Source organism: Globicephala melas, chromosome 3 (genome assembly GCF_963455315.2).
Source record: "Globicephala melas chromosome 3, mGloMel1.2, whole genome shotgun sequence".
Taxonomy (NCBI): Eukaryota; Metazoa; Chordata; class Mammalia; order Artiodactyla; family Delphinidae; genus Globicephala; species Globicephala melas.
Genome location: NC_083316.1, coordinates 98,023,051 through 98,047,814, shown reverse-complemented (window position 1 = coordinate 98,047,814; position 24,764 = coordinate 98,023,051). Strand labels below are relative to the sequence as shown.

The 24,764-nt window shown below is 35.7% G+C and overlaps 1 protein-coding gene and 1 pseudogene across 10 annotated transcripts in view; one reads left to right on the top strand and one right to left on the bottom strand.

The window, feature by feature from the left end:
- HSD17B4 (hydroxysteroid 17-beta dehydrogenase 4) overlaps nucleotides 1-24,764 on the bottom strand; it is a 179,896-nt gene that overhangs the window by 57,085 nt on the left and 98,047 nt on the right. For 8 of the 10 annotated variants that reach the window (XR_009563447.1, XR_009563446.1, XM_070045176.1 and 5 more), the window contains 6 exons: nucleotides 20,935-21,004; nucleotides 20,128-20,234; nucleotides 18,552-18,638; nucleotides 13,471-13,557; nucleotides 12,328-12,466; nucleotides 3,260-3,387 (listed from right to left, as the gene is read on the bottom strand). Coding sequence is in view for 7 of the 10 variants with exons in the window: in XM_070045176.1 (XP_069901277.1) it covers nucleotides 3,260-3,387; nucleotides 12,328-12,466; nucleotides 13,471-13,557; nucleotides 18,552-18,638; nucleotides 20,128-20,234; nucleotides 20,935-21,004 (618 nt within the window). In the remaining 3 variants the exon portion in view is untranslated. Of the gene's footprint in view, nucleotides 1-3,259; nucleotides 3,388-11,712; nucleotides 11,854-12,327; nucleotides 12,467-13,470; nucleotides 13,558-18,551; nucleotides 18,639-20,127; nucleotides 20,235-20,934; nucleotides 21,005-24,764 lie in introns of those variants that run through there. The other 2 variants (XR_009563448.1, XM_060296142.2) reach the window with 2 other exon arrangements.
- Nucleotides 17,843-18,311, top strand: LOC115860217 (large ribosomal subunit protein eL21-like; annotated as a pseudogene).

The window sequence follows — 24,764 nt, the reverse complement described above, 5'->3', positions numbered from 1 at the left end:
TGATATGGTATGCTGGATGGGGATCTGATATCAAGACAGAGTGTTTGCTTTAAAATCAAGATGTTAGCTTGCCTCTATGCTGTAGGACAATTATGTAGTAGAATGGGAGAGAATGATGCAGAAAAAAGTGGAAAGGAGAAGAAGCAATGACTTTGAGTAGATACTTGGATGAGAAGTGAAGAAGTCTTTGACAGGAAGAGGGAGACTTCCTTCAGTGTAATGTATAGGAAGAAAAGAAGACAGGTGCAGATGCTGACGAAATAGATCTGGTGATGGGAAAGTGAATATTTTCATTTGAAAGTCTTTTTTTTCTCCCAAAGAACATGAGAAAGATCATCAGCTGAAAATGAAAGAGAGGTAGGCATGGGGGTGTTTTGAGAAGACAGGTATGAAATACTCATCTCAGACAACAGGAATGGAGGCTTAGTGGAAAATCACAGTAAGATTGCTAGACAGTGTGTAGAGACTATTTGAGACTTCTAATCAAAATTTTAAAGGGAAGTCAATTTGTCTAGTTGTATGGCTTTTCTCCTGGCGTCTTCATCTATTCAGGTACAGATGCAAAGATGGCAGAGAGTAGGGTTAAAATAGAGTGGAGTTTTCCAGGCAAATAAGATGAGAGAGGTACAAGGGAGATGAGGGTATTTTCAAGGGAGATACTCCGATGGACCATGGAATCTAAGCTGAACAAGAAGAGAAGACAGAAGGGAGCTGATGGATAGAAAGTGGTATTGTCAACAAACCGGAGGTCTCTGTGAAGCTCAACAGCAGTAGCAGGAATAACAAAACAAGTTAATGAAACTGTAGGTGATGGTGTTGGAAAATGGTGATGTTTTGTAACAGATACTGGAAGTTGTACATATTATGTTCCCAATAAAGACAAAAGCTGATGTAGAATGGAGTAAAATTAGAAATAATATCAATAAACTAAGAGTCATCTGTTAGAGAAGTCACTTTTACAAATCCTGAAGGAAGCCATCAAGGTTGACAAGAGTTGATGCAGAGAGAGAGACAGAGAGAGAGACAGAGAGAGAGAGAGAGAGAGAGAGACTATACACTGGGATATAAGGTCTTTGATAACTGAAGAATAGTGATGACAGATAGCACTGAGGTGAGGCAGACGTAATTGAGCCAAATGAGTTTAGAAAACCCCTAATATTAAATTAGAACTTCTCTAAGGACTGTCACCAAGAATAATGAACACCTAGGTTTTCATCAAGTTTTGCTTCTGCTTTAATTTTTTTACATTTAATTCCATCCTGTATGGTACTGACTAAGGTATATGGAATGACATAAAGCACTACCATTTCCTATGCAACTGCCCAGTACCATTCACTGAATAATCCATTCCCCCCCAAAGGTCTGATATTCCTAGCAATTATATAAATGTTTCTGTAAATCCTACATTTAATCTTTATGTATAAGCACCTCAAATATATCTTTAAAAAGAACTCTTAATTAGCCACTCAGCAGCCACAATGACCTTTAAAAATCAGATGTCACTCCACAGCTCAATAGCTTCCTATCACACAAGATCTAAACTGTCTTGCCAACATCTACAAGGTCCTGTGTGACCTATGCCATGCCTACCTCTCCCTGTTCGCCTCCTGCCTCTCTCCCCACTGGCCTCCTCACAGTTATAGTATCCAATAAGCTGAGCTACCGGTGCCTCCAGCCTTGGTGCTAGTTGTTTCTTTAGCCTTATGGCTCCTTCCCTCACTTTGTTCAGGTCTCTATCAAGCCTTTTTGGACAATCCGATCTAAAATAGTTCCTCTATCCTGTCACACTCTAATCCAGGGGTTGGCAAACTACAGCCTACGGGCCAAAACCAGTCTGCTGCCTGTTTTTGTAAACAAAGTTTTACTGGAACTCAGCCACATCCATTTGTTTACATATTATCCATGGCTACTTTAACTCTACAATGGCAGAACTCAGTAGGTGCAACAGAGACCACCTGACCTGCAAAGTTTAGAATACATTTACTAGGGGACCCTGTACAGAAAAAGTCTGCCAACCACTGCTATAACCCATTACTCTTATTTTTCTTCATACCTGAAATTATACTTCTTTTCCATTTCCCTCTAGAACTAAGCTCTACCCAGAAGGGGCACTGTCTTGTTCAGCCACATCTAGCACCTGAATAAAAGGAGGTACTAAATTCATTCCTGGGAAGGAATTAACTGCGGGCTCACTCAGTACCATGCATTATTCTAAGCTCTTCATGTATATTATTGGATTTAGTTATCATAACAATCCTATGATATTATCACAATTCATTTTACAATGAGAAAATTAAGGCTTAGAGAGTAGGTGGCAGAGCTAAGATTCAAACTTAGATTTATCTGATGCCAAAGAACGTATTTTTAACCACTATACTACTTTACAATTCTTTTAAAATTAGTCTTTTTATCCAGGAAAATTGAACATTTTCTCCCTTATTCAAATTGCTCCATTCCTTGTAAAATTGCATAGTTTTCTGCAAATAAGCCCTGTGCTTCCTCTTGTTAGGGTACTCATTGGTACTTTGTAGTCTGGGTAGTGATTACAAACAAATTTTTTAAATTATATCCTCTAGTTGGTTTTGTTGCTATGTGAAAGCTATTTTTAAATAATTATTGTGCATTCAACCACTTGTTTGAACTCTTCTGGTCTAAGAATCAATCAGTTGATTCTTGTGGGATTTCTAGCTACATAATCATTAATATTTTCTACTCCATTCTAATTGCTACATCTAATTTTGTGTGTTTGTGGACTAGCCATAGGTTTCAGAACAATATTACCTCATAATGGCCAGCAAAGGCACTCTTGTTTCAATCATGATTTTCCACTGAAATGTCTCTAAATGTTTTACCTTCAGTAAGACACTGGCTATTATGTTCCATCCTTTTATTTCCAGTTTTCAGTGACGATTAAGACAAGTTCTTAATTTTATATATCAGGAAAGAATGTCTAATTTTATGAAATATCATATGGTTTTTCAACTCTGAACTAACAATATATTAAAAGGTCTAGATGTGGGTTTTACATTGTTTATCTGCTAAAGAATTCCATCCAAAAATTTAATTTTAAAAAGTATCAGTTGAAAACTCCATTAGAAAAATATATGAGCTGTCAATTTGAATACCGCTATCACTCTGTCTTTCCTCAGAGTTGCAAGATATCTGTCTTATAAATCAGAATTTTGGAGTCAGCCAAAAAACTGCAATTGTCAAATAGGAAGCAATAATGACAAATAAATGAACATTTTAAGAACTTTACCTTCTGAGGATCAAGCTTGCCCAAGACTACTTTCATGAAATCTTCATCTGAAAGCGTGATGGTTACATCAGCAGAATCTTTTGCAGGGCCTTGATACACTTTTCCAGAACCATTTTTTAGGTCAATAGCTGGGAAAAATAGGAAGAAACAAATGTCTGTCATTTTTTTCTTCACAAACCAAATAAATGCAGACATTTTTATAGTTTCCAAGTTACTGTGGTACTTATTCTACTGGGTTGGCCAAAACTTCGTTTGGGTTTTTCTGTAAGATATGGAAGACCCGAACGAACTTCACATTATATATTACCTATCACTTAGAAAAAAATTTTAAATCCTTGATTTTTTGAGATGTCCTCTTTATAAAGAATATGATCTTCAAAATAGTCAAATCAATAATAGTTTTTCTTCATTGAGGAAGTTTACACAACAGATATTTGAAATGTGAATCAATGTAGAATAATATAAGGAAGTTAAGTGGTTGGAAGTTATATGATTAAGGCCTTTAGATTAAAATAAAGACTCTGTAGTCAACAAAGGAAGAAAACTGAATTTTAAAACAATGGCATATTGGTTGGGGTGGGGGAAGGGAACGCACACTCTAATTACCTTTCAAAAACCTGAATTCATCAAAGGTTCTGTCATATGAATTAAACGACAAATTAAATTTTTAAAAGTATTCTAATTAGTTTGCTATAATTTATTTATAAAATGTTTATTGCCCTAATTGTTGTGAAGAAACGTTAAAATTAAAATCTTTTCCCTTAAATGTTTTTGACAGAAGGATTAAGTCTCCCAGAAACAGGCTGGGTAACTGGAAAAACTATTAGATTTGCCTTCATTGCTCTCTATACAACATTTACAGAGCTTTATGTTAAAGTTACATTTTAGAAAGTTTTAATTGTCTCATATATGACTGAGACCAGTCATCCAGGAAGGTAATTCCACTCATCCAGCTTCAGCCTCTTGAATGTGCTTTCTCTGCTACTGCGAAAGCTATGATTGCATCACTCTCCCTAAGAGTGTCAGGAAACTCCCAATTTAGGATCAAGGAAAAGCTACACACACGTAAGCAAAACCATGCATTCTGCTTAGCCAAGCCCTACTCCAAAGAGAAAATTAAGTCACTCCCATTGTCAACAGAAGAGAATCTTGCCAACTAAACTAAAAAATAATAACATGACTATGACGGTTACCTGGGAAGGAGTAAGAGTGAGAAGGAGACCTTTTTGCTTTTTATGCTTCATTCACTCACTTCATTGTTAAGTTTCTTCTATGGGTGTCAGACAATGTACAAGGTACTAAAAGTAAGGCATGAAGAACAAAGGCTCTGTTCTTATTGGTACACACATATTACAAATGTGTTTTTATGTATTATTTGTATAGTTAAAAAGAAAGGTAGAAAAAGAGAGGGAGGAAGGCAGGCAGGGAGGGAGCAGGGAGAGAATAACGGGCAGGGGTCAGAGGGCAGAAAGGAAAGACTAAAGAAAAGCAAACCTCTGGCATTCAACAGACATGATTTTAATTCTTCACAAGTAAGTGTAAGGACCACTGTATGTACTAGTCTTGCTCAGGAATAAAACTGGACTCACGCATCTTAATACTTCAGTGTGGAATAAGTCTGTTAGCTAATGAAGGCCCTTCTAATGAAGGGCTGTCTACGTGCCCTCTCACTCACTTGGTTTTACGTGCTGCTTCACAGCCATGACTCTTATGAAGCAATAAAATATTTTTTTCTGTGGAAAGCTAATAACTAGTGCTGGTAAAAGAAAAGAGGGCTAAAAAGGGGGAAGTTCTTAGCAAGAATACAGAAACTTGGGGTAAAGGAGTGAAACTCCCCATTCCACAGTGGCTCAAGTCATGGTTACAAATGGCTCCTGCAGGAGGATCGTCATCTACCACCAACACCTTAGGTTTACAGATACCTGTCAGGTCATGGGTAATCTAACTGAAATGAAGAACAAGCTATATGTATTTTCTTTTTGTGTCAGAATGTATTTTAAAAGCTTTATGAATTATTTTAGCTCAGTATTTATATAATCATTAATGCACTGAAAAAGTCCAAAAAATTTCAGTTATACTTTACAGAATTTAATGGGGGAGGGAAAGGTGTTAGATGAGAACATATATTTGGACTTAGAGACCTTTGAAGGTTTTAGAATATATACCTTACAAATTACAACACTCTTACCAAAGTGGGTGTACAAGGAACATACCTCAACTTAATAAAAGCTATTTATGACAAACCCACAGCCAACATAATATTCAATGGTGAAAAGCTGAAAACCTTCCTGCTAAAATCTGGAACAAGACAAGGATGACCACTCCTATTCAACATAGTACTGGAAGTCTATTCAGCATTCAGACAAGAAAAAGAAATAAAAGGTATCCACATTAGAAAGAAAGAGGTAAAATTGTCATTATATGCAGATGACATGATACTAAATACAGAAAACCCTAAAAATTCCACACAAAAACTACTAGAACTGATAAACAAATTCAGCAAGGTAGCAGGATACAAGATTAACATACAGTTGCATTTCTTTACACTAACAATGAAATATCAGAAAGGGAAAGTAAAAAAAAAAAAAAACAATCCTTTTTAAAATCATATCAAAAAAATACAAAACTTAGGAATAAACCTGACCAAGGAGGTGAAAGGCTCATATGCTGAGAACTGTAAAACACTGAAAGGAAATGGAAGATGATTTAAAGAAATGGAAAGATATCCCATGCTCTTGGAAGAATTAATATTGTTAAAATGGCCATACTACCCAAAGCAATTTACAGATTTAATACAATCCCTATCAAATTACCCATGACATTTTTCACAGAACTAGAACAAATAATTCTAAAATTTATATGGAACCACAGAAGACCCAGAATTGCCAAAGCAATCCTGAGGAAAAAGAACAAAGCAGGAGGCATAACCCTCCCAGACTTCAGACAATACTAAAAAGCTACAGTAATCAAAATGGCATGGTACTGGTACGAAAACAGATATATGGATCAGTGGAACAGAAGAGAGACCAGAAATAAACCCACACATCTATGGTCAATTAATCTTTGACAAAGGAGGCAAAAATATACAATGGAGAAAAGACAGTCTCTTCAGCAAGTGGTGTTGGGAAAGCTGGACAGCTGCATGTAAATTAATGAAGTTAGAACACACCCTCACACCATACACAAAAATCAACTCAAAATGGCTTAAAGACTTAAGTATATGACATGACACCAGAAAACTCTTAGAAAAGAGCATAGGCAAAACATTTATCTGACATAAATTGTACCAATGTTTTCTTAGGTCAGTTTTCCAAATCAAAAGAAATAAAAGGAAAAATAAATAAATGGAACCTAATCAAACTTATAAGCTTTTGTACAGCAAAGAAAACCATAAACAAAATGAAAAGATAACCTCCACACTGGGAGAAAATATTTGCAAACAATGTGATAGACAGGGCTTAATTTCCAAAATATACAAACAGCTCATACAATTCAACATCAAAAAAAAAATCCAAAAAATGGGCATAAAACCCAAATAGAAATTTCTCCAAAGAAGACATACAGATGGCCAATAAGCACATGAAAAGTTGCTCAACACTGCTAATTATTAGAGAAATGCAAATCAAAACTACAGTGAGGTATCACCTCACACCAGTCAGAATGGCAATCATCAAAAAGTCTACAAATAATAAATGCTGGAAAGGGTGTGGAGAAAAAGGAAGCCTTCTATATTGTTGGTGGGAATGTAAAATGGTGCAGCCACTACGGAGAACAGTATGGAGGCTCCTTAAAAACCAAAAATAGAGTTGCCATATGATCCAGCAATCCCACTCCTGGGCATAATTCCGGAGAAAATTCTAACTGGAAAAGATACATGCACCCCAATATTCACAGCAGCACTATTTACAATAGCCAAGACATGGAAGCAACCTAAATGTCCATCAACAGATGAATGGATAAAGAAGATGTGGTGTGTGTATACACACACACAATAGACTACTACTCAGCCATAAGAATGAAATAATGCCATTTGCAGCAACATAGATGGACCTAGAGAATATCATACTAATTGAAGTAAGTCAAACAGAGAAAGACAAATATCATATGATATCATTTATATGTGGAATCCAAAATATGAACTTATTTACAAAACAAAAACAGACTCACAGACAGAAAACAAACTTACAGTTACCAAAGGAGGAAGAGGGGAGGGGATAAATTAGGAGCTTGGGATTACCAGATACAAACTAATATATAAAAAATATGTAAACAGCAAGTCCTACTCTTTCTCACAGGGAACTGTATTCTGTATCTTGTAATAAGCTATAATGAAAAAGAATATGAAAAGAATATATATATATGTATATACATATGTATATGTGTGTATATATATATATAACTGAATCACTTTGCTGTACACCAGAAACTAACACAACATTGTAAATTAACTGTATGTCAATTAAAAAAAAAAGTATAGATCCAGTAAACAAACTAACCCAGCGATGTCATGTATTAAATAAATAAATAGATAGATAAGCTTTATATCTATTGTATACATTGTACAACACAGGAAATATATTTTATAATAAGTATAAATGAAATATAACCTTTAAAAATTGTGAATCACTATGTGGTATACCTGAAATTTATACAATATTATATATCAACTATACCTCAATAAAAAAATTTTATTTTATAATAAATAATAGATAGTGTTACAGATTTTACTCAACAGGACGACCTTGCTACAATGTTCTGATTTCAGCTCCCAAAACAGCTGAAGAAGTCTACAATGTCTCTCTTTCTGATTCTTTTTTATTTCATTAATATTTTGCACATCAGTATGGATAAGAAGGTGCAAGTGAGCATTCCAAGATCTGGGCCTCCTTCCCAAAAGCACCTCACTGAGGCCCACCCTCTGGTTTCTTATGCATGTCAAGGGGCTACATCTCTCCATTACACACTCTTGTTCCCCAGAAAAGAGGAAGGGTCCTCGCCCAGGCAGCCCTCCTGCTCCTAGATGATCAAGCACGACAGGCCTCAGAGAGGCCTAACCTCAAAAGACACAGCTAAGACTCCTCCTCCACAGCCAAAACCAACACTGACACCAGAACTCTCTCCATTCTCTCTAGACTCACACTAATTTGGTTTTTAAAAATCCCGACACAGACACACATTCTGCCCAGAGATTCATTGTTGGTGTTGTTTGGATGGCAAGATAGGGGAAGGAGCAGGGAAGATGGGCACGGTCCAGGATCTTTGGGTTTGACATGCATCTGCCAGGCCACTGAGCCCAAACCCCTTGGTTCCTAGACTTGCTCAAGGCCTGTCACTTGTGTAACTCCAGTTCCATAGGTGAACTAAGGAGCTGAGCCTGTTCTCTGTAAACAGGTTTGGATCTGCCATAATGCAAACATGACTGGGACAACTAACAGCAATTTAAAATACCAAGAATTTGGTGATTAACTGTTTAGTAAAACATTTTTAAAACTGCTTGTAAAAAAAAAAAAAAATTAGGTATTCCCTAAGTCAGAGCATTCAATCATCTATTTTATGTCATTAAGCACCAAGATGCAAAAGAGAGATACCAACATGGAATCATCTTCTAAAATATCATAAGCCAAAACACCTAGATAATTTCTACTGCTGCCAGCTACTCTGATTTAGCTCAGTGACACAAAGATGGTGAGAAAACAACCAGAACTGAAAAAAGTTACACAGCTGAGAATCAGATCAAATAAAAGACAGGCAGATAACCAAAGATAATGATGAACCCTTTCAGAGAAAGCTTCAAGATCTAATTTGATTGTTAGCTTTGATAAATTTGGACCTGAAGAAGAGATGATAAAACAAACAAAAGCCACAAGCATCAATTAAAAGTAGTTATTAACAGGTTTCTAATATTCCCATTTTTCTGGTGAAAATACAAGAAACAACCTTTTGTCTAGGTTAATTGAAGGTAATTATTAAATGTAAGCACATTTTCTAATACTTTCTACAAGGAAAGTGATACTAAGATAAGGAGAAAATCTTAGTTGGTTATTGACACTATATTGAAAGAAATTACGCTATTTGCCAGAGTGAATCACTTGTATACTTTACAAATCTCTACAGAGTTCTTTTCTGCCAACTGTGAGATACATAATTCCAGCACGTTTTCTCTCTTATAGATCGCATTCCTTTCCTTCACCGGTGTCCTCAAAAATCCTGTGTTTTATATTTATAACTCAACTTCTAATATAGTTTCATCTATAGGGGAAAAGGTTTTATTCCATCATGAATAAATAGAAAGAAGGAAGGACAGAAAATAGAAAGAAAGTGATGATACCTACATATCACTGTTATCTATGAAGTTTTTTAGAAAAAAAAATAGACACTTTGAACTTTGGGTAACTAAATACATATTTCATGTTTTGGCTTCCTTTACCCCCTTCTGAATTAACCTCCTATAAGCAAAAATGTCCTCCAGAAGGACAAACATCAAAATGTTAACTGTAGGTAGTGGGATTATGCATCATTATTTTCTGCTCTATACTTTTATATACCAAATTTTATATAATGAAAATATACTCCCTAAAAGGAATAGCAATTGTTATGTTAAAAAGAAACTTACGTTAAACCAAAATCAATTGAACAAAACTTTAAAATGTTTCCTAGGAATATGTAATAGAAGATGGTCTCAAAAAGTTTTAGTTGATTTAGAAATACATTTTAATTTTTTTGGTCTCAGTGAGCATTTACAGTGATCTTTAATTGTAATGAGAAATAAAACAGTCTGATTTACAAGGTATTTAGGCACTCTAAAATAGTCATCTCAGAATAAAAATAATGAAAATCTACAAAACAGTAGTTTCTACTGTGCAAGTAAAATCCCAAACCTAAAGATTCTTTCCTTTAAAAAGAAGTCTGTATAGACAGATTATCTGCATGATATGTGGTATACAAATAATGAAGGAAGATGGTTCATACCATCAGTTGTGGGACTTGCAGAAGCACAGCCTATAATCCTTGCTTTCAGGTACCACCACAGTATACTACATCTCATACACTAGCCTACAGTCCCCAGAGAAGGATTACAACCAGGTTTGAGATGGGCCTGAAAGTTAACATGGTCCTGGAGTGTAAGCCAATCACAGGTCACTTCCAGGAGTCCCTCAGCATTCCAGGGGCTCTTGGCCAACCTTAACTACACAGGATCCCATTGTACTTCAGTTATGAAGGATGGGGAAAATCCTTGAGCTAAAAAGTATTCTGGATGCTCCTTGTACCACATCAGTAGACAGATTCAAGGGACCACAGCTGCTTGACTACAAATGAAAGGATCCTGTCCCTTGGGACCTCAAGACAAAAAACACGAGAAATCAAGAAGTTTCAGTGAACATTCACTGATACACCATTTTTCTCCAACAACTCTAGAGATCGGAATACTCTATAACATAAACCTAAGGCTAGAATACTCTATAAAGAAAGAATATTCTACCAATCAAAGTAAGGCTAGAACACTTTATAATATAAAGGTAAAGAAATGATGGTCAGCGTTCATTAATAGCATGCTTCATGATTCAAAATATGAATAGCGGTCAGCTATGGAATAAATGTTTGTGTTTCTCCAAAATCCATATGTTGAAGCCCTAATCTCCAAATAATGATGGTATTTGGAAATGGAGCCTTTGGGAGGTAATTAGGTTTAGGTGAGATCATGAGAGTAGAGCCTCCATAATGGGGTTAGTGTCCTTAGAAGAACAGACATGAGAGAGATGATCTTTCTCTCTGCCTTGTGGGGAAACAGTAAGGAGGCGGCCATCTGCAAACCAGAAAGAGGGTTCTCACTAGAGCCCAAACATGTTGACACCCTCACACTGCACCTTCCAGCCTCCACACTATGAGAAAATAAATTTCTGTTGTTGAACCTACCCAGTCTATAGTATATTTGTTATAGCAAACTGAACAAAGACACTCTCATTGTTAGAAGCAGTGACCTCGCAATCTATAATTGACTGATGCTGAAGAAAGAGAATGGATATATACTCGCTTCCCTTAACCTATATAGAAACAGCACAGTGAAATCGGATAAAGCCACATATTTTTCTGTCATGACATATAGACACTGGATACTTAAAAACTTGCTAACAGATCTGGCTGATTAGCAAAGTGAGCCCACAAAAGTGCTAGTGCTTTTATTATGCAGACAGAAAAAGAAGAAAATTCTCTGATCTAGAAAATTTTTTTTACTCATCTTCAGTAATTTCATCTTACCTTCCCCAATTTCACTTTAAGAATTAAACTAAAACTGGACACTGCAATCTTTTAAGAGACCACAGCACAGAAAAGTTTGTGCCATGATTAAGAATGTAGTTACACAACAGATACAAAAGACATGGTAGAATTTTTTTTACCCCTTTCCCTTTTTATCTTCTCTTTCTTCTTAAAATGGTACCAGAGTCCTTTTGGAGCTCCACAGAAGTGAATGGAAATGTGACTGCTTTCTCTCTGCAGCAACTTGGCTTATATTGGATGCCTTGCCAGGTTGCTAACATGGCACTCTAGTAGATAACTTCCCTAGATTAGATAAAATTAGTACCTTTGATTGCCATCTGTATAGACGAAGAAAATAATTATGATTATATACTGATAGTTAAGGTGATAATCCAAAATGTTAATTTGGGGGGAATGAAGAAAATATTTTTAAAGCTGTTAAAATATAATGAGAATTACTCAAAACTTTAAAATATTTCATTTAACCCGATGTACTTTCTTCACATTTAAGAGGAATTTGAAGATTAGTTAAAGAAGCATACAGCTAAGGTGACTGTTTAAAGTACTAATTTCAGGTGTTACAATGAAATCTTTAAAACAGATATTTTCATTTTAATTGATTCCCTTCATCTCTAAAAAACATGCATGGCTTTGGGTGCCACGAAACCCGTTATTTCCCATAAAAAAACAACTTACCGAAGAAGGTTAAGATTTACCTACCTTCAAAGAGACGGGCTTTAGTTATAACAAGGATACTTTATCTCTATTGACTAAGAGTTATCTTAAAATATAGAGCCAGGGACATGACTTACTCCACTTAGCTGCAGTATTTTCACCTTTAGTGATATGCCACTCAAACACAGCATTTACTTTCTTCACCACCTCTCCCCCCATATGCTGAAGGCGGCGACCTATTTCCTCAAACACAAGGGTACTCTGAAGCTCCCTACCCTAGCAAAAAGAGAAAAGTTAATTTAATTTTAGAAGTTCTGTAAAAATGACTCAAGGGGATAAAACTATTACAAAATAAAAGTGCAACAATGTGATTTTTTTTGAAAAACCTGCACATAAATAAGGGAAACTAGTTTTTTCTCACTAGGTTTCTTTCACACCTTTCCTTATATTAATTTATGTCATCCAGAACCTCACTCCTCTTAATAAAAGAATTTTACTTTTATCAAAATTCAGAAATAATATTTTACAAGTAGACTAGGAACTAACTGGATAACTTATATCCTAACTAACTTCAGCAGGAAGATACTGTGCAAATCAGTCAACTACTGTGGTCTCATTTCTCTGTTTGTAAAATAGGACTAGATTACACGAAGCCTGAATTTCTGTCTAGCTCTAAAATGTCTTAAGTTTTTGATCTTAGATTCTCTTTAAAGAGATTTTAATTTTCATTCAGTTATATGATAATATGGCAAATGAAAGACAAAGATCATGGGTTTGAAAACCTCGACATTACAAAGTTAATATTTTGGAGACAGAAAATATAAATATTTTTATTAAAAGTCTCAGCATGTTAATACAGAATAACACAAATGTTTTAATAAATAATACATGCTACTGTTTTTATATCTGCACTCAAAGCATTATACAAATCTTTAAATCAAGAAAAAGGTACAGGATATTTAAATTTTTAATATATTTTTCTCCCAAATACTATTTAAGATTTCTCATTAAACAACTGATTTACTTACTCTAAAACTAAAAAATTACTTATATTCTCTTGAAAGATACCCTAGTATCCACACAAAAAAGTTTTTTTAAAAATTCATAAGTTGTCAAAATATTCCTTTTTCTCCAAGCAGTTTTAAATTAATGTTCTCCAGTTCGAGTTAAGAATCTTTCATAGCTCTTAATTTACTAAAGTAGACTGAATATTCTTAAAGTGATCTTAATTGAAATTCATAAGTCAGGGTATGACTTGGATGTCAGTGGCTATAACCCACCTCAGATGGTGTCTTAGCTAAAACATCAGCTGTTGGCACAAGATCCACATATGCATTTGAAATGACGATGTCTCCAGTTCCTTGGACCTTATAAAGGTACAAGAGGAAAAAGAAAAACAACCAGTTCACTCCGATGATTCCAAAGAAAATACAATTTCATTGTGAAACAGTATAAAATCTTTTAAAAGAAATTTACATTTTTCTTCATATGAAAAAGAAAATAATCCAAATTAAATAAACAGTTCATAACTTAAATATCAAGAGAAATAACATGAAAGCTTACTGATTTAATACAAGTGTTAATTAACCCTAACTGTAGAATCAACTGGAGCCCTTTCAAAAAATATTTATGACCAGGTCCCATCTCCAAATATTCCAATTTAAATGGTCTGGGGTGGACCCTGAGCATTGGTATTTGGGGGATTTTTTTTTTCCCAATATAAGTATGTCTAATGGGGAGCCAGGGTGAGAACTGCTTAATTCTTATAAATAGTAAAAGGCATGGCACAAAATCCACATGAGGTAGGGGTACGTAAAGTGTATTTGTTCGGTTAACATAGAATGAAATTGGGTAGGAACAGACCACAGTCTTTGTAAAGAAATAATTCTAGCTCTTATTTCAAAAAGGAAGTGTACACAGTATAAAGTAATACTTAAATAGCCTTTTTATAAAATATTAAAGGAATTATAATTCCTAATATATCAGCTAAAATTATTCCAGTGGTATTCTTTCATAAAAGTATGGTATTGCTACAAATGTATAGGACAATGTCTAAAACTTAAGGCAGCATTTATTAAAACTGACTTTTAACAATCAGGAAGATCATTCTCCCTTGACTACTCCCCATTATACTTCAGAAAAAAAGATCTTCCAAACAATCGTACCTCAAGAAACAAGAAAGATCTCATATAAATAGGCTAACATTACACCTGAAGCACTTAGAAGAAGAAGAACAAAAAAAACCCCAAGTTAGCAGAAGGAAAGAAATCATAAAGATCAGATCATAAATAAATGAAAAAGAAATGAAGGAAACAATAGCAAAGATCAATAAAACTAAAAGCCAGTTCTTTGACAAGAGAAACAAAGTTGATAAACCACGAGCCAAGACTCATCAAGAAAAAAAGGGAGAAGACTCAAATCAATAGAATTAGAAATAAAAAAGGAGAAGTAACAACTGACACTGCAGAAATACAAAGGATCATGAGAGATTACTACAAGCAACTATATGCCAATGAAATGGACAACCTGGAAGAAATGGACAAATTCTTAGAAAAGCACAACCTCCTGAGACTGAACCAGGAAGGAATAGAAAATATAAACAGACCATTCACAAGCACTGAAATTGAAACTGTGACTAAAAATCTTCCAACAAACAAAAGTCCAGGACCAGATGGATTCACAGGCGAATTCTATCAAACATTTAGAGAAGAGCTAATACCTATCCTTCACAAACTCTTCCAAACTATAGCAGAGGTAGGGACATTCCCAAACTCATTCTATGAGGCCACCATCACCCTGATACCAAAACCAGACAAAGATGTCACAAAGAAAGAAAACTACAGGCCAATATCACTGATGAACATAGATGCAAAAATCCTCAACAAAATACTAGCAAACAGAACCCAACAGCACATTAAAAGGATAATACACCATGATCAAGTGGGGTTTATCCCAGTAATGCAAGGATTTTTCAATATACACAAATCAATCAATGTGATAAACCATATTAACAAATTGAAGGAGAAAAACCATATGATCATCTAAATAGATGCAGAAAAAGCTTTCGACAAAATTCAACACCGATTTATGAAAAAAGCTCTCCAGAAACAAGGCATAGAGGGAACTTACCTCAACATAATAAAGGCCATATATGACAAACCCACAGCCAACATCATCCTCAATGGTGAAAAACTGAAACCATTTCCACTAAGATCAGGAATAAGACAAGGCTGCCCACTCTCACCACTCTTATTCAACATAGTTTTGGAAGTTTTAGCCACAGCAATCAGAGAAGAAAAAGAAATAAAAAGAATACAAATCGGAAAAAAAGAAGTAAAACTGTCACTGTTTGCAGATGACATGATACTATACACAGAAAAGATGCTACCAGAAAACTACTAGAGCTAATCAATGGATTTCGTAAAATAGCAGGATACAAAATTAATGCACAGAAATCTCCTGCATTCCTATACACGAATGATGAAAAATCTGGAAGAGAAATTAAGGAAACACTCCCATTTACCACTGCATCAAAAAGAATAGAATACCTAGGAATAAACCTACCTAAGGAGACAAAAGACCTGTATGCAGAAAACTACAGGAGACTGATGAAAGAAATTAAAGATAATATAAACAGATGGAGAGATATAACATGTTTTTGGATTGGAAGAATCAATATAGTGAAAATGACTATACTACCCAAAACAATCTACAGATTCAATGCAATCACTATCAAACTGCCAATGGCATTTTTCACATAACTAGAACAAAAAATTTCACAATTTATATGGAAACACAAAAGACCCCGAATAGCCAAAGCAATCTTGAGAAAGAGAAACGGAGCTGGAGGAATCAGGCTCCCTGACTTCAGACTATACTACAAAGCTACAGTAATCAAGACAGTATGGTACTGACACAAAAACAGAAATATAGATCAATGGAACAGGATAGAAAGCCCAGAGACAAGCCCACACACATATGGTCACCTTATCTTTGATAAAGGAGGCAAGAGTATACAATGGAGAAAAGATAGCCTCTTCAGTAAGTGGTGCTGGGAAAACTGGACAGTTACATGTAAAAGAATGAAATTAGAACACTCCCTAACACCATACACAAAAATAAACTCAAAATGGATTAAAGACCTAAAGGTAAGGCCAGACACTATAAAACTCTTAAGAGGAAAACATAGGCAGAACACTCTACGACATAAATCACAGCAAGGTCCTTTTTGACCCACCTCCTAGAGTTATGGAAATAAAAACAAAAATAAATGGGACCTAATGAAACTTAAAAGCTTTTGCACAGCAAAGGAAACCATAAACAAGATGAAAAGACAACCCTCAGAATGGGAGAAAATATTTGCAAATGAAGCAACTGACAAAGGATTAATCTCCAAAATACACAGGCAGCTCATGCAGCTCAATACCAAAAAAACAAACAACCCAATCCAAGAATGGGCAGAAGACCTAAATAGACATTTCTCCAAAGAAGATATACAAATTTCCAACAAACACATGAAAGGATGCTCAACATCACTAATTATTAGAGAGATGCAAATCAAAACTACAATGAGGTATCCCCTCACACTGGTCAGAATGGTTATCATCAAAAAATTTAAAAACAATAAATGCTGGAGAGGGTGTGGAGAAAAGGGACCCCTCTTGCACTGCTGGTGGGAATGTGAATTGGTACAGCCACTATGGAGAACAGTATGGAGGTTCCTTAACAAACTAAAAACAGAACTACCATACAACCCAGCGATTCCACTACTGAGCATATACCCTGAGAAAACCATAATTCGAAAAGAGTCATGTACCACAATGTTCACTGCAGCACTATTTAGAATAGCCAGGACATGGAAGCAACCTAAGTGTCCACCGACAGATAAATGGATAAAGAAGATGTGCCACATATATACAATGAAATATAAACTGTTATTACTGTTGGTGGTGGTATTTAAACTGCTCAACACAAACCATCAATGTAGTACAAATGATCAGGCCAAAAAGTATCACCCTGGTCAATTGTATTAACAAAAATAATCTGTAAAAAACTTATAAAAGGCTGATTGCACGTCCTTTTAGTATTTTACTGGAGCACTGCTAACAGCCTCACCCCAAAATTACTTAACTCTATAGGGAGATATACTGTCTTGTTACTTACTATTAATTAAGCCCAGACTCTGTGACCTAAGACGTTAATTTGTGGGTTTTTGTGTGATCAAAATGCACACTATTTCTGTCCAGTAGGAAATATAACCGTAACAGATATGGTTTTACTGTTTTATAGGACAATTGACTAGTTTTGTCTCTAACTCAGCAAAATTATTTTAGAATGCTTTCCCTGTTGGACCACATAAACCCTGTTGTTCTAGTTCTCCTTTGAACCAGTTTTATCATCTTGCTAGCTCCCTCGTTAAGGAATTAAATAAATTTTCATCACATTTTCATTTTATATCTGTCTGAGAGTCATGCCTTTAATTTTCTGAAGATTATATTCTGACAACAACTTGAATGATGGGTTGAGCCAAAAAGATATGGTTGGTTGGGTTTTCAGAAATGCTATGTAGACAGGCACCAATTTAGCTGAGAATAAAAAACAGAAAATAGCTTCTTTTCAGCCAGAACAGCCATCTTCCAGTAATTCACCAAAATGACCAACACAAAGGGAAAGAGGAGGGGCACCCGCTACATTTAGAAAACATGGAGCTGCTCCTTTGGCTCCATACATGCGAATCTACAAGAAAGGTGATATTGCAGATATCAAGGGAACGGGCACTGTTCAAAACGGAATGCCCCACAAATGTTACCATGGCAAAACTGGGAGAGTCTACAATGTTACCCAGCATGCTGTTGGCATCATTGTAAACAAACAAGTTAAGGGCAAGATTCTTGCCAAGAGAATTAATGTGCGTATCGAGCATGTTAAGCACTCTAAGAGCCAAGATAGCTTCCTGAAACTAGTGAAGGAAAATGATCAGAAAAAGAAGGAAGCCAAAGAGAAAGGTACTTGGGTTCAGCTGAAGTGCCAGCCTGCTCCACCCAGGGAAGCACACTTCATGAGAACCAATGGAAAAGAGCCTGAACTGCTGGAGCCCATTCCCTATGAATTCATGGCATGATGGGGGTAAAGAAAATAAAAAACCTGGACTGTAAAAAAAAAAAAAAAACAGAAAATAAAAAATAAGGTACAGAAGCATCTTATTTTCAATTAAAAGTTACCACTGATTTTTTTTTAAAAACTTTCTAAGTTTTATATCATATCCATAGTAATAACCAAAAGTATGCTAGGATGGAACATAATTATAGGATACAGTGAAGAGGGTAACAAAACAATGTACCTCTAACTACATTATTCATACCTTGGTTTGGAAATGGATTCTACTTCCTTCCTTCCACATCTCAGTTTGTAGAGTTTGTCCTGGATATACTGGTTTTGCAAAACGAACCTTTAAAAAAAATGTGTTTTAGGGTTAAAAATGTTTTAATATGAAACTTTTCCACTTTGCAGGGGGGGTGGAATTTGAGGGGAAGGTTGGAGAGCATAAAAGGAAGAAACAGAGACTGGACTATACTTAAATTCATAAAAATAGTAATATGATACAATTAGTAGAGAAAGGATATAGTTAGTAAAAGTTAATTCTTTGTCTTTCAAAGTATAGAATCAATAAATAGTTTAATCTTGACAAATCAAAACACAGAAGAATAATCATATTAAGTAGAGTTATATAGGTAACCACCAGAACAACTTAACAGAAGCAGTTAAAAGTGGCACTAATTAAGTCTGAGGAATAAGACCTGGGGTTGTTGTATAGACAGAATAATTACACTTTTTATTTCCTAATTTTCCATACTATTTTATTTGCTCTGTATACATATTATTGGCTGATTTTTTAAATAATTATAATAATAACTATAAAATAGTTATAATAATGAGAATAACCAGTGTTATCAAAGGCAAGACATCAGAAAATAAATTTCCACTGCTGCATGGATCACAAACTGATAAAAGCTTTTGGAGCTATTTGACACTGCCTTAAAATTTTGTTTCTTTTTTTTTTAAGTATATGTCTTTCGATTTATGCAAAATTGTGCAGAGTCAGTTTTCTTTGTAATTTATAATGGATGAAAACTTAAAAGTGCAAAACTAGGGCTTCCCTGGTGGTACAGTGGTTAAGAATCCGCCTGCCAATGCAGGGGACACGGGTTCAAGCCCTGGTCCAGGAAGATCCCACATGCCGCAGAGCAACTAAGCCCGTGCGCCACAACTACTGAGCCTGTGCTCTAGAGCCCGTGAGTCACAACTATTGAGCCCACGTGCTATAACTACTGAAGCCCGCACACCTAGAGCCTGTGCTCCGCAGCAAGAGAAGCCACCGCAATGAGAAGCCCATGCACTGCAACGAAGAGTAGCCCCTGCTCACCGCAACTAGAGAAAGCCCGCACACAGCAAGGAAGACCCAATGCAGTCAAAAATAAATAAACTTAAAGTGACCACAAAAAAAAAAGTGCAAAACTAAAATCAATATGCAGCCAACATACTGATATAGGTGCATGTTTATTACAGTTCAAATGCAGCCACTTAACATTTTCAATTAAATTAAGGCAAATTATAAAACAGTAAAAAATGAATAAATAAATTTTTAAAGGTAAATCTCGAGTTTTTGTTAAGGCATATAAGCTGCTATATGTATGTCCCTAACTATTTATAAAACAATCAAATTAATCTGTTAAAAGTATAACTGTATATAATATCCTTCATGATGCATGTGTAATAGAGGCATTTATAGCTACAAAAAGAAAACTTGCTGATTGCCAAGTCAACGAAATAATAAAAATAATAACTTCAGTATAGTACCTATTTTTAAGTGAAGTCACTAAGACTCCTCTAAAACTAAAAAGGAACAAGTAGTTAAATTATTACTAATTTACACACACCTTAATTGCTTTGAATCTTGACACGTCATTATCTGCAAACTGCTGTAAAACATGCCTGGCAGAAAATCCAAATGTACATAATCCATGTAATATGGGCTTGTCAAAACCTAAAAATGAGAGAGAGAATTTAGTTAGATAAAGGCACATTTCATGTTTAAAAACCAAGAACAGTTCATTCAGGACTTGAAAAATACATTTTTAAACTGCATTAGCCTGAATCATACCATCTATTTTAACACATTATTGACTGGGGGGATTTTTGCAGAAACTAACGCCTATGGCGTTAATACGTCTCCGGTCAATAATGTGTTAAGAAACATGGAAAATATTTTATAAATAATACTTCCTGGGCAAAAAATTATGAAATAAACAAAAAAAGAAAAAAAAAGAAAGGAATGTCAGAAATCTGGGGACACAAATAATTATTTTGTTTAGCTTTGGTTGTAACCATGAAATCATCCACAGTGATTTCAATATCCATGTATGTAGATGATCCTTCTTCAACCTTTCAGTTCTTTGCTCTCCCCTCCAACGGCCTCGACCTTCACGATAACTCAGACACCCATCCCCATGGTCCTATCCTAGACCTTGCACTAGCAGGAGCTACCTTCCACCATAATCTGAATTTCACGTACACCAATTTCTGAACACTACTTCCCACCTTTCCATGTCCTTTGCATAAACATATTAGGAGAGGGCTATTTTTTAAATGTTACTCAAACTTCCAGTCATAAGTAGCGACATCTTTAAGTATTATTTAGATAACTGAGCTAATATTTTCATTGGCTTACATTACTAGCAACTCACCTGCTAAGTTAGCAAAGTCAGGATCAATGTGTAAGGGATTCCAGTCTCCACTGAGGCGGTACAAAGCAGCCTGTGGAGAAAGAATTATAAAATAAACTAGCACCCAGTGCCTTCTTAGAATACATTAAACTAAAAACAGGAAATATGGCTGGTTATTGCATAAGAAATGCATTATAATGTACCTAATAGTAGCTCTGATTAAAAAATAACTATTTCTAACAAAAAAAGATTAAGTGTAAATCAAATGCTTTTTGTAACACCTGCCACTGAAATCAGAAGGGGTGAGGACTGTCAAATAATAGGAAGGGGAACCAAGAACTACATCTGGGAACAACACTGGTTACCACTGCCTAAGGAGAAATTCACAAAAAGGAATCCATCAATCTACTCTCATTAAAACACAATGAAGGGCTTCCCTAGTGGTGCACTGGTTAAGAATCCACCTGCCAATGCAGGGGACACAGATTTGATCCCTTATCTGGGAAGATCCCACATGCCACAGAGCAACTAAGCCCGTGTGCCACAACTACTGAGCCTACGCTCTAGAGCCTGCGAGCCACAACTACTGAAGCCCAAGCACCCCAACTACTGAAGCCCACATGCCCTAGAGCCCGCGCTCCGCAACAAAGAGAAGCCACCATAATGAGAAGCCCGTGCACCACAACGAAGAGTAGCCCCCACTCGCCGCAACTAGAGAAAGCCCGCGCACAGCAACGAAGACCCAATGCAGCCAAAAATTAATTAATTAATTTTTTAAAAAAGAAAAGAGAGCTTCCTTGGTGGCGCAGTGGTTGAGAGTCCGCCTGACGATGCAGGGGACGCGGGTTCGTGCCCCGATCCGGGAGGATCCCACATGCCACGCAGCGGCTAGGCCCGTGAGCCATGGCCGCTGAGCCTGTGTGTCCAGAGCCTGTGCTCCGCCACGGGAGAGGCCACGGCAGTGAGAGGCCCACATACCACAAAAAAAAAAAAAAAAAAAAAAAAAAGGCTAAAAAAGAAAAGAAAGAAACATTAAAAAAAAAAACACAGTGAAGATAAGGTGTAAATGTTTATGGCCTCTTCTAACCAAGCAAAATTTATGCCAACTTTCTTAATGGGGTGTTTTAAATTGAAGCCTGTAACCCAATACTAGACATATAAACATCACACACTCCTCACAAACTTTCATTCTACTGGGTACACTAAATCCTGAAATCAGCTCATCCTGCAAAACAACAGACTAATAACTTGCCATTAAGATTATATTCCTGCTTACTCCAGATCCTCACATCACTTCTGTACTTAGACAAGGCAGAATTAGCAGAAAGATATAGATAACAATAGGAAAAAAGTCACCACACTTCCCAGCATTTAAATTGTGCATTGGTCAAATGAGAGAGTACTTTTCAGTACTGAAGGGAAGAAATTCATAAAAGAGCTAACAGTAAGTATTTAATGTACCTGTATATTAACTATGGGGCTGCCTCCAGACTTCTCTTTCTTATCAACTGCTAGGTCAAGCTTTCCAAGACTATTAAAATGTTGTGTAGAGACTAGCCATGTCAGCATACCTGACTTTCTTAATGAGTTTTTTTGTTTTTAATTATTGATTATTCTTTTTTAACAAATTTTATTTACAGAAAATAACATCTCCTCTAATTCATAGGAAAATGTTGTTTACTTTTTAATGTTTTGTACAATTTTAATAAGCTCTTTCTCTTTCCCATCACTCTATATGATAGTTTTCTAAATTATTCACTTTTTTAATGACTCAGTATTTTTTCCCTTTATATGACTTCTAAAAATAATTAAATCAAATCAACAATTATCAAATAGATGTGACTTAAGATTCTGTATAAGATGGTAGAGGATTAAATGATAAATTTTAGAAAGCACTTTAAAAAAAATAAAACACTAGGCAAATATACATCATCACGTTGCATACAAATGGAAAAAAAAAATGACGAATTTCAGGGTCCAAAGGGGAAGGTGTCAAACACATAATAGATCATGGGCTTTGGCACCAGACAGACCTAGGTTCAAATCCAGCTCTGCCATTAGTGGGCAATTTTCTTTATCACCCTAAGCCTCAATCTTCTCATTTAAAAAACTGAGAGGCTAATCAAACTCTTACAGAGCATTATCCTTGATAAATATTAATACCTCAATAAATGTGAACTATTATGATTATTTTAAAAGATTTCAGCAACAGTATAAGACAATCAAGTTTTTAAGATTAGTGCCAGTGTTCTTACCCCACAGATATTATTCCTATAAATGAAAAGAAACAACTCTTCTAAAGAAATCATATTAAAGGAATATGAAAATTTTCATATTATTTCAATGACAGCATTGCTTCCAACAGAAGGCAGAATTAGCAAAGATATAAAAGATCTATCATGAGAAATGACTAAAGTCAACTGATTGGATGTTTAACTAAATTCAATCATAATGCAAAATAACCGTTCTCCAAACAATAAAGAACACTATCAAGGTTTATTTTCTGAATATCTTGAAGAACTTTCATATTTCAGAAGAAAAGCAAAAAGCTTCGTGTTTTGTTCTGTTTCATTTCTGCCTAGATGTAAAAATCACTAAAATTCACACATACAAACTAAGAAAAATAGCTCTATATTGTCTTACTTGAGTATTAAATGTAAGTGGGAGGATCTTCCATATATGAGTAAATTAGTTCTTAGTTTTATTTATTTAAAGTGTACCAGTAGGGACTTCCCTAGTGGTCCAGTGGTTAAGAATCCACCTTCCAGTGCAGGGGACATGGGTTTGATCCCTGGTCAGGGAACTAACACTCCACATGCCAAGGGGCAACTAGGCCCTTGTGCCACAACTACTGAGCGCACGCCCTCTAGAGCCCGCGCACCACAACTAGAAAGCCCACACGCCACAACTACTGAACCCACACACTCTGGAGCCTGCGCACCACTAGAGAGCCTGCGTGCCACAACTACTGAGCCCACGCGCCACAACTAGAGAGCCCACATGCCACAGTGAAAGATTCCGCATGCCGCAACGAAGACCCTGCGTGCCACAACTAAGACCCAATGCAGCCAAATAAATAAGTAATTTTTTTAAGTGTACCATTAAGTTAAACTAAATGCTAAATTAAAAGGGTCAGGAATTAGTTCTTCCCAAATCCTCACATCCCCTAAAAAAGCAAACAGATCAACAAGAACAAGTAAAACTACACAGATCTCAGGCCTACAGTGTAACTAGAAGAGAAAAACCACAAACTTCAAATTCCTCTAAGTAGAAAAATAAACACCTATATCCAGCAGCATTGTCTTCTGAGCACACTCTCAAAACTACTAGAGAGAGCGGTAGGGGTGGGGCGGGGGAGTATAGCAGAAGCTCATGGAAGAGAAAAAAAGGAAACAAAGAAAAATCACTTCGAGACACAGACAGCCTACCTCGAGGACAAAAATACTGAGAAGAATCCTGGAAGATTAGAATACTGACTACTGAGCAAAGAATTAAAAGTGCATGCACCTCCAAATGGCAGTCCTAGAAAGGCAATACTTCTGAGGGAGAAGAGGATAAAACAAAGATGTCTCCTTTGAAGACTGAATGGTGAAGAAAAAGAATCAAGAGGGGAAATTTATGATCCTGCAGGATAAAGAGAACTAAAAAAAATTTAATAAAACACTTCCCCACTATGCCCTACTCCAAAAAGCCATCCATTAAAGTAAAGGCACTTTGCTATACTGACAGAAGATGACAATCTTGAATTTCTTTAAGAAAGAATCTTGTAAACCATCCCAAACTACTAACTTTACCTACAAAATGCATACAGGTAAGTAATCTCCATCTGTGCAAAGCTACAATAAGACTAA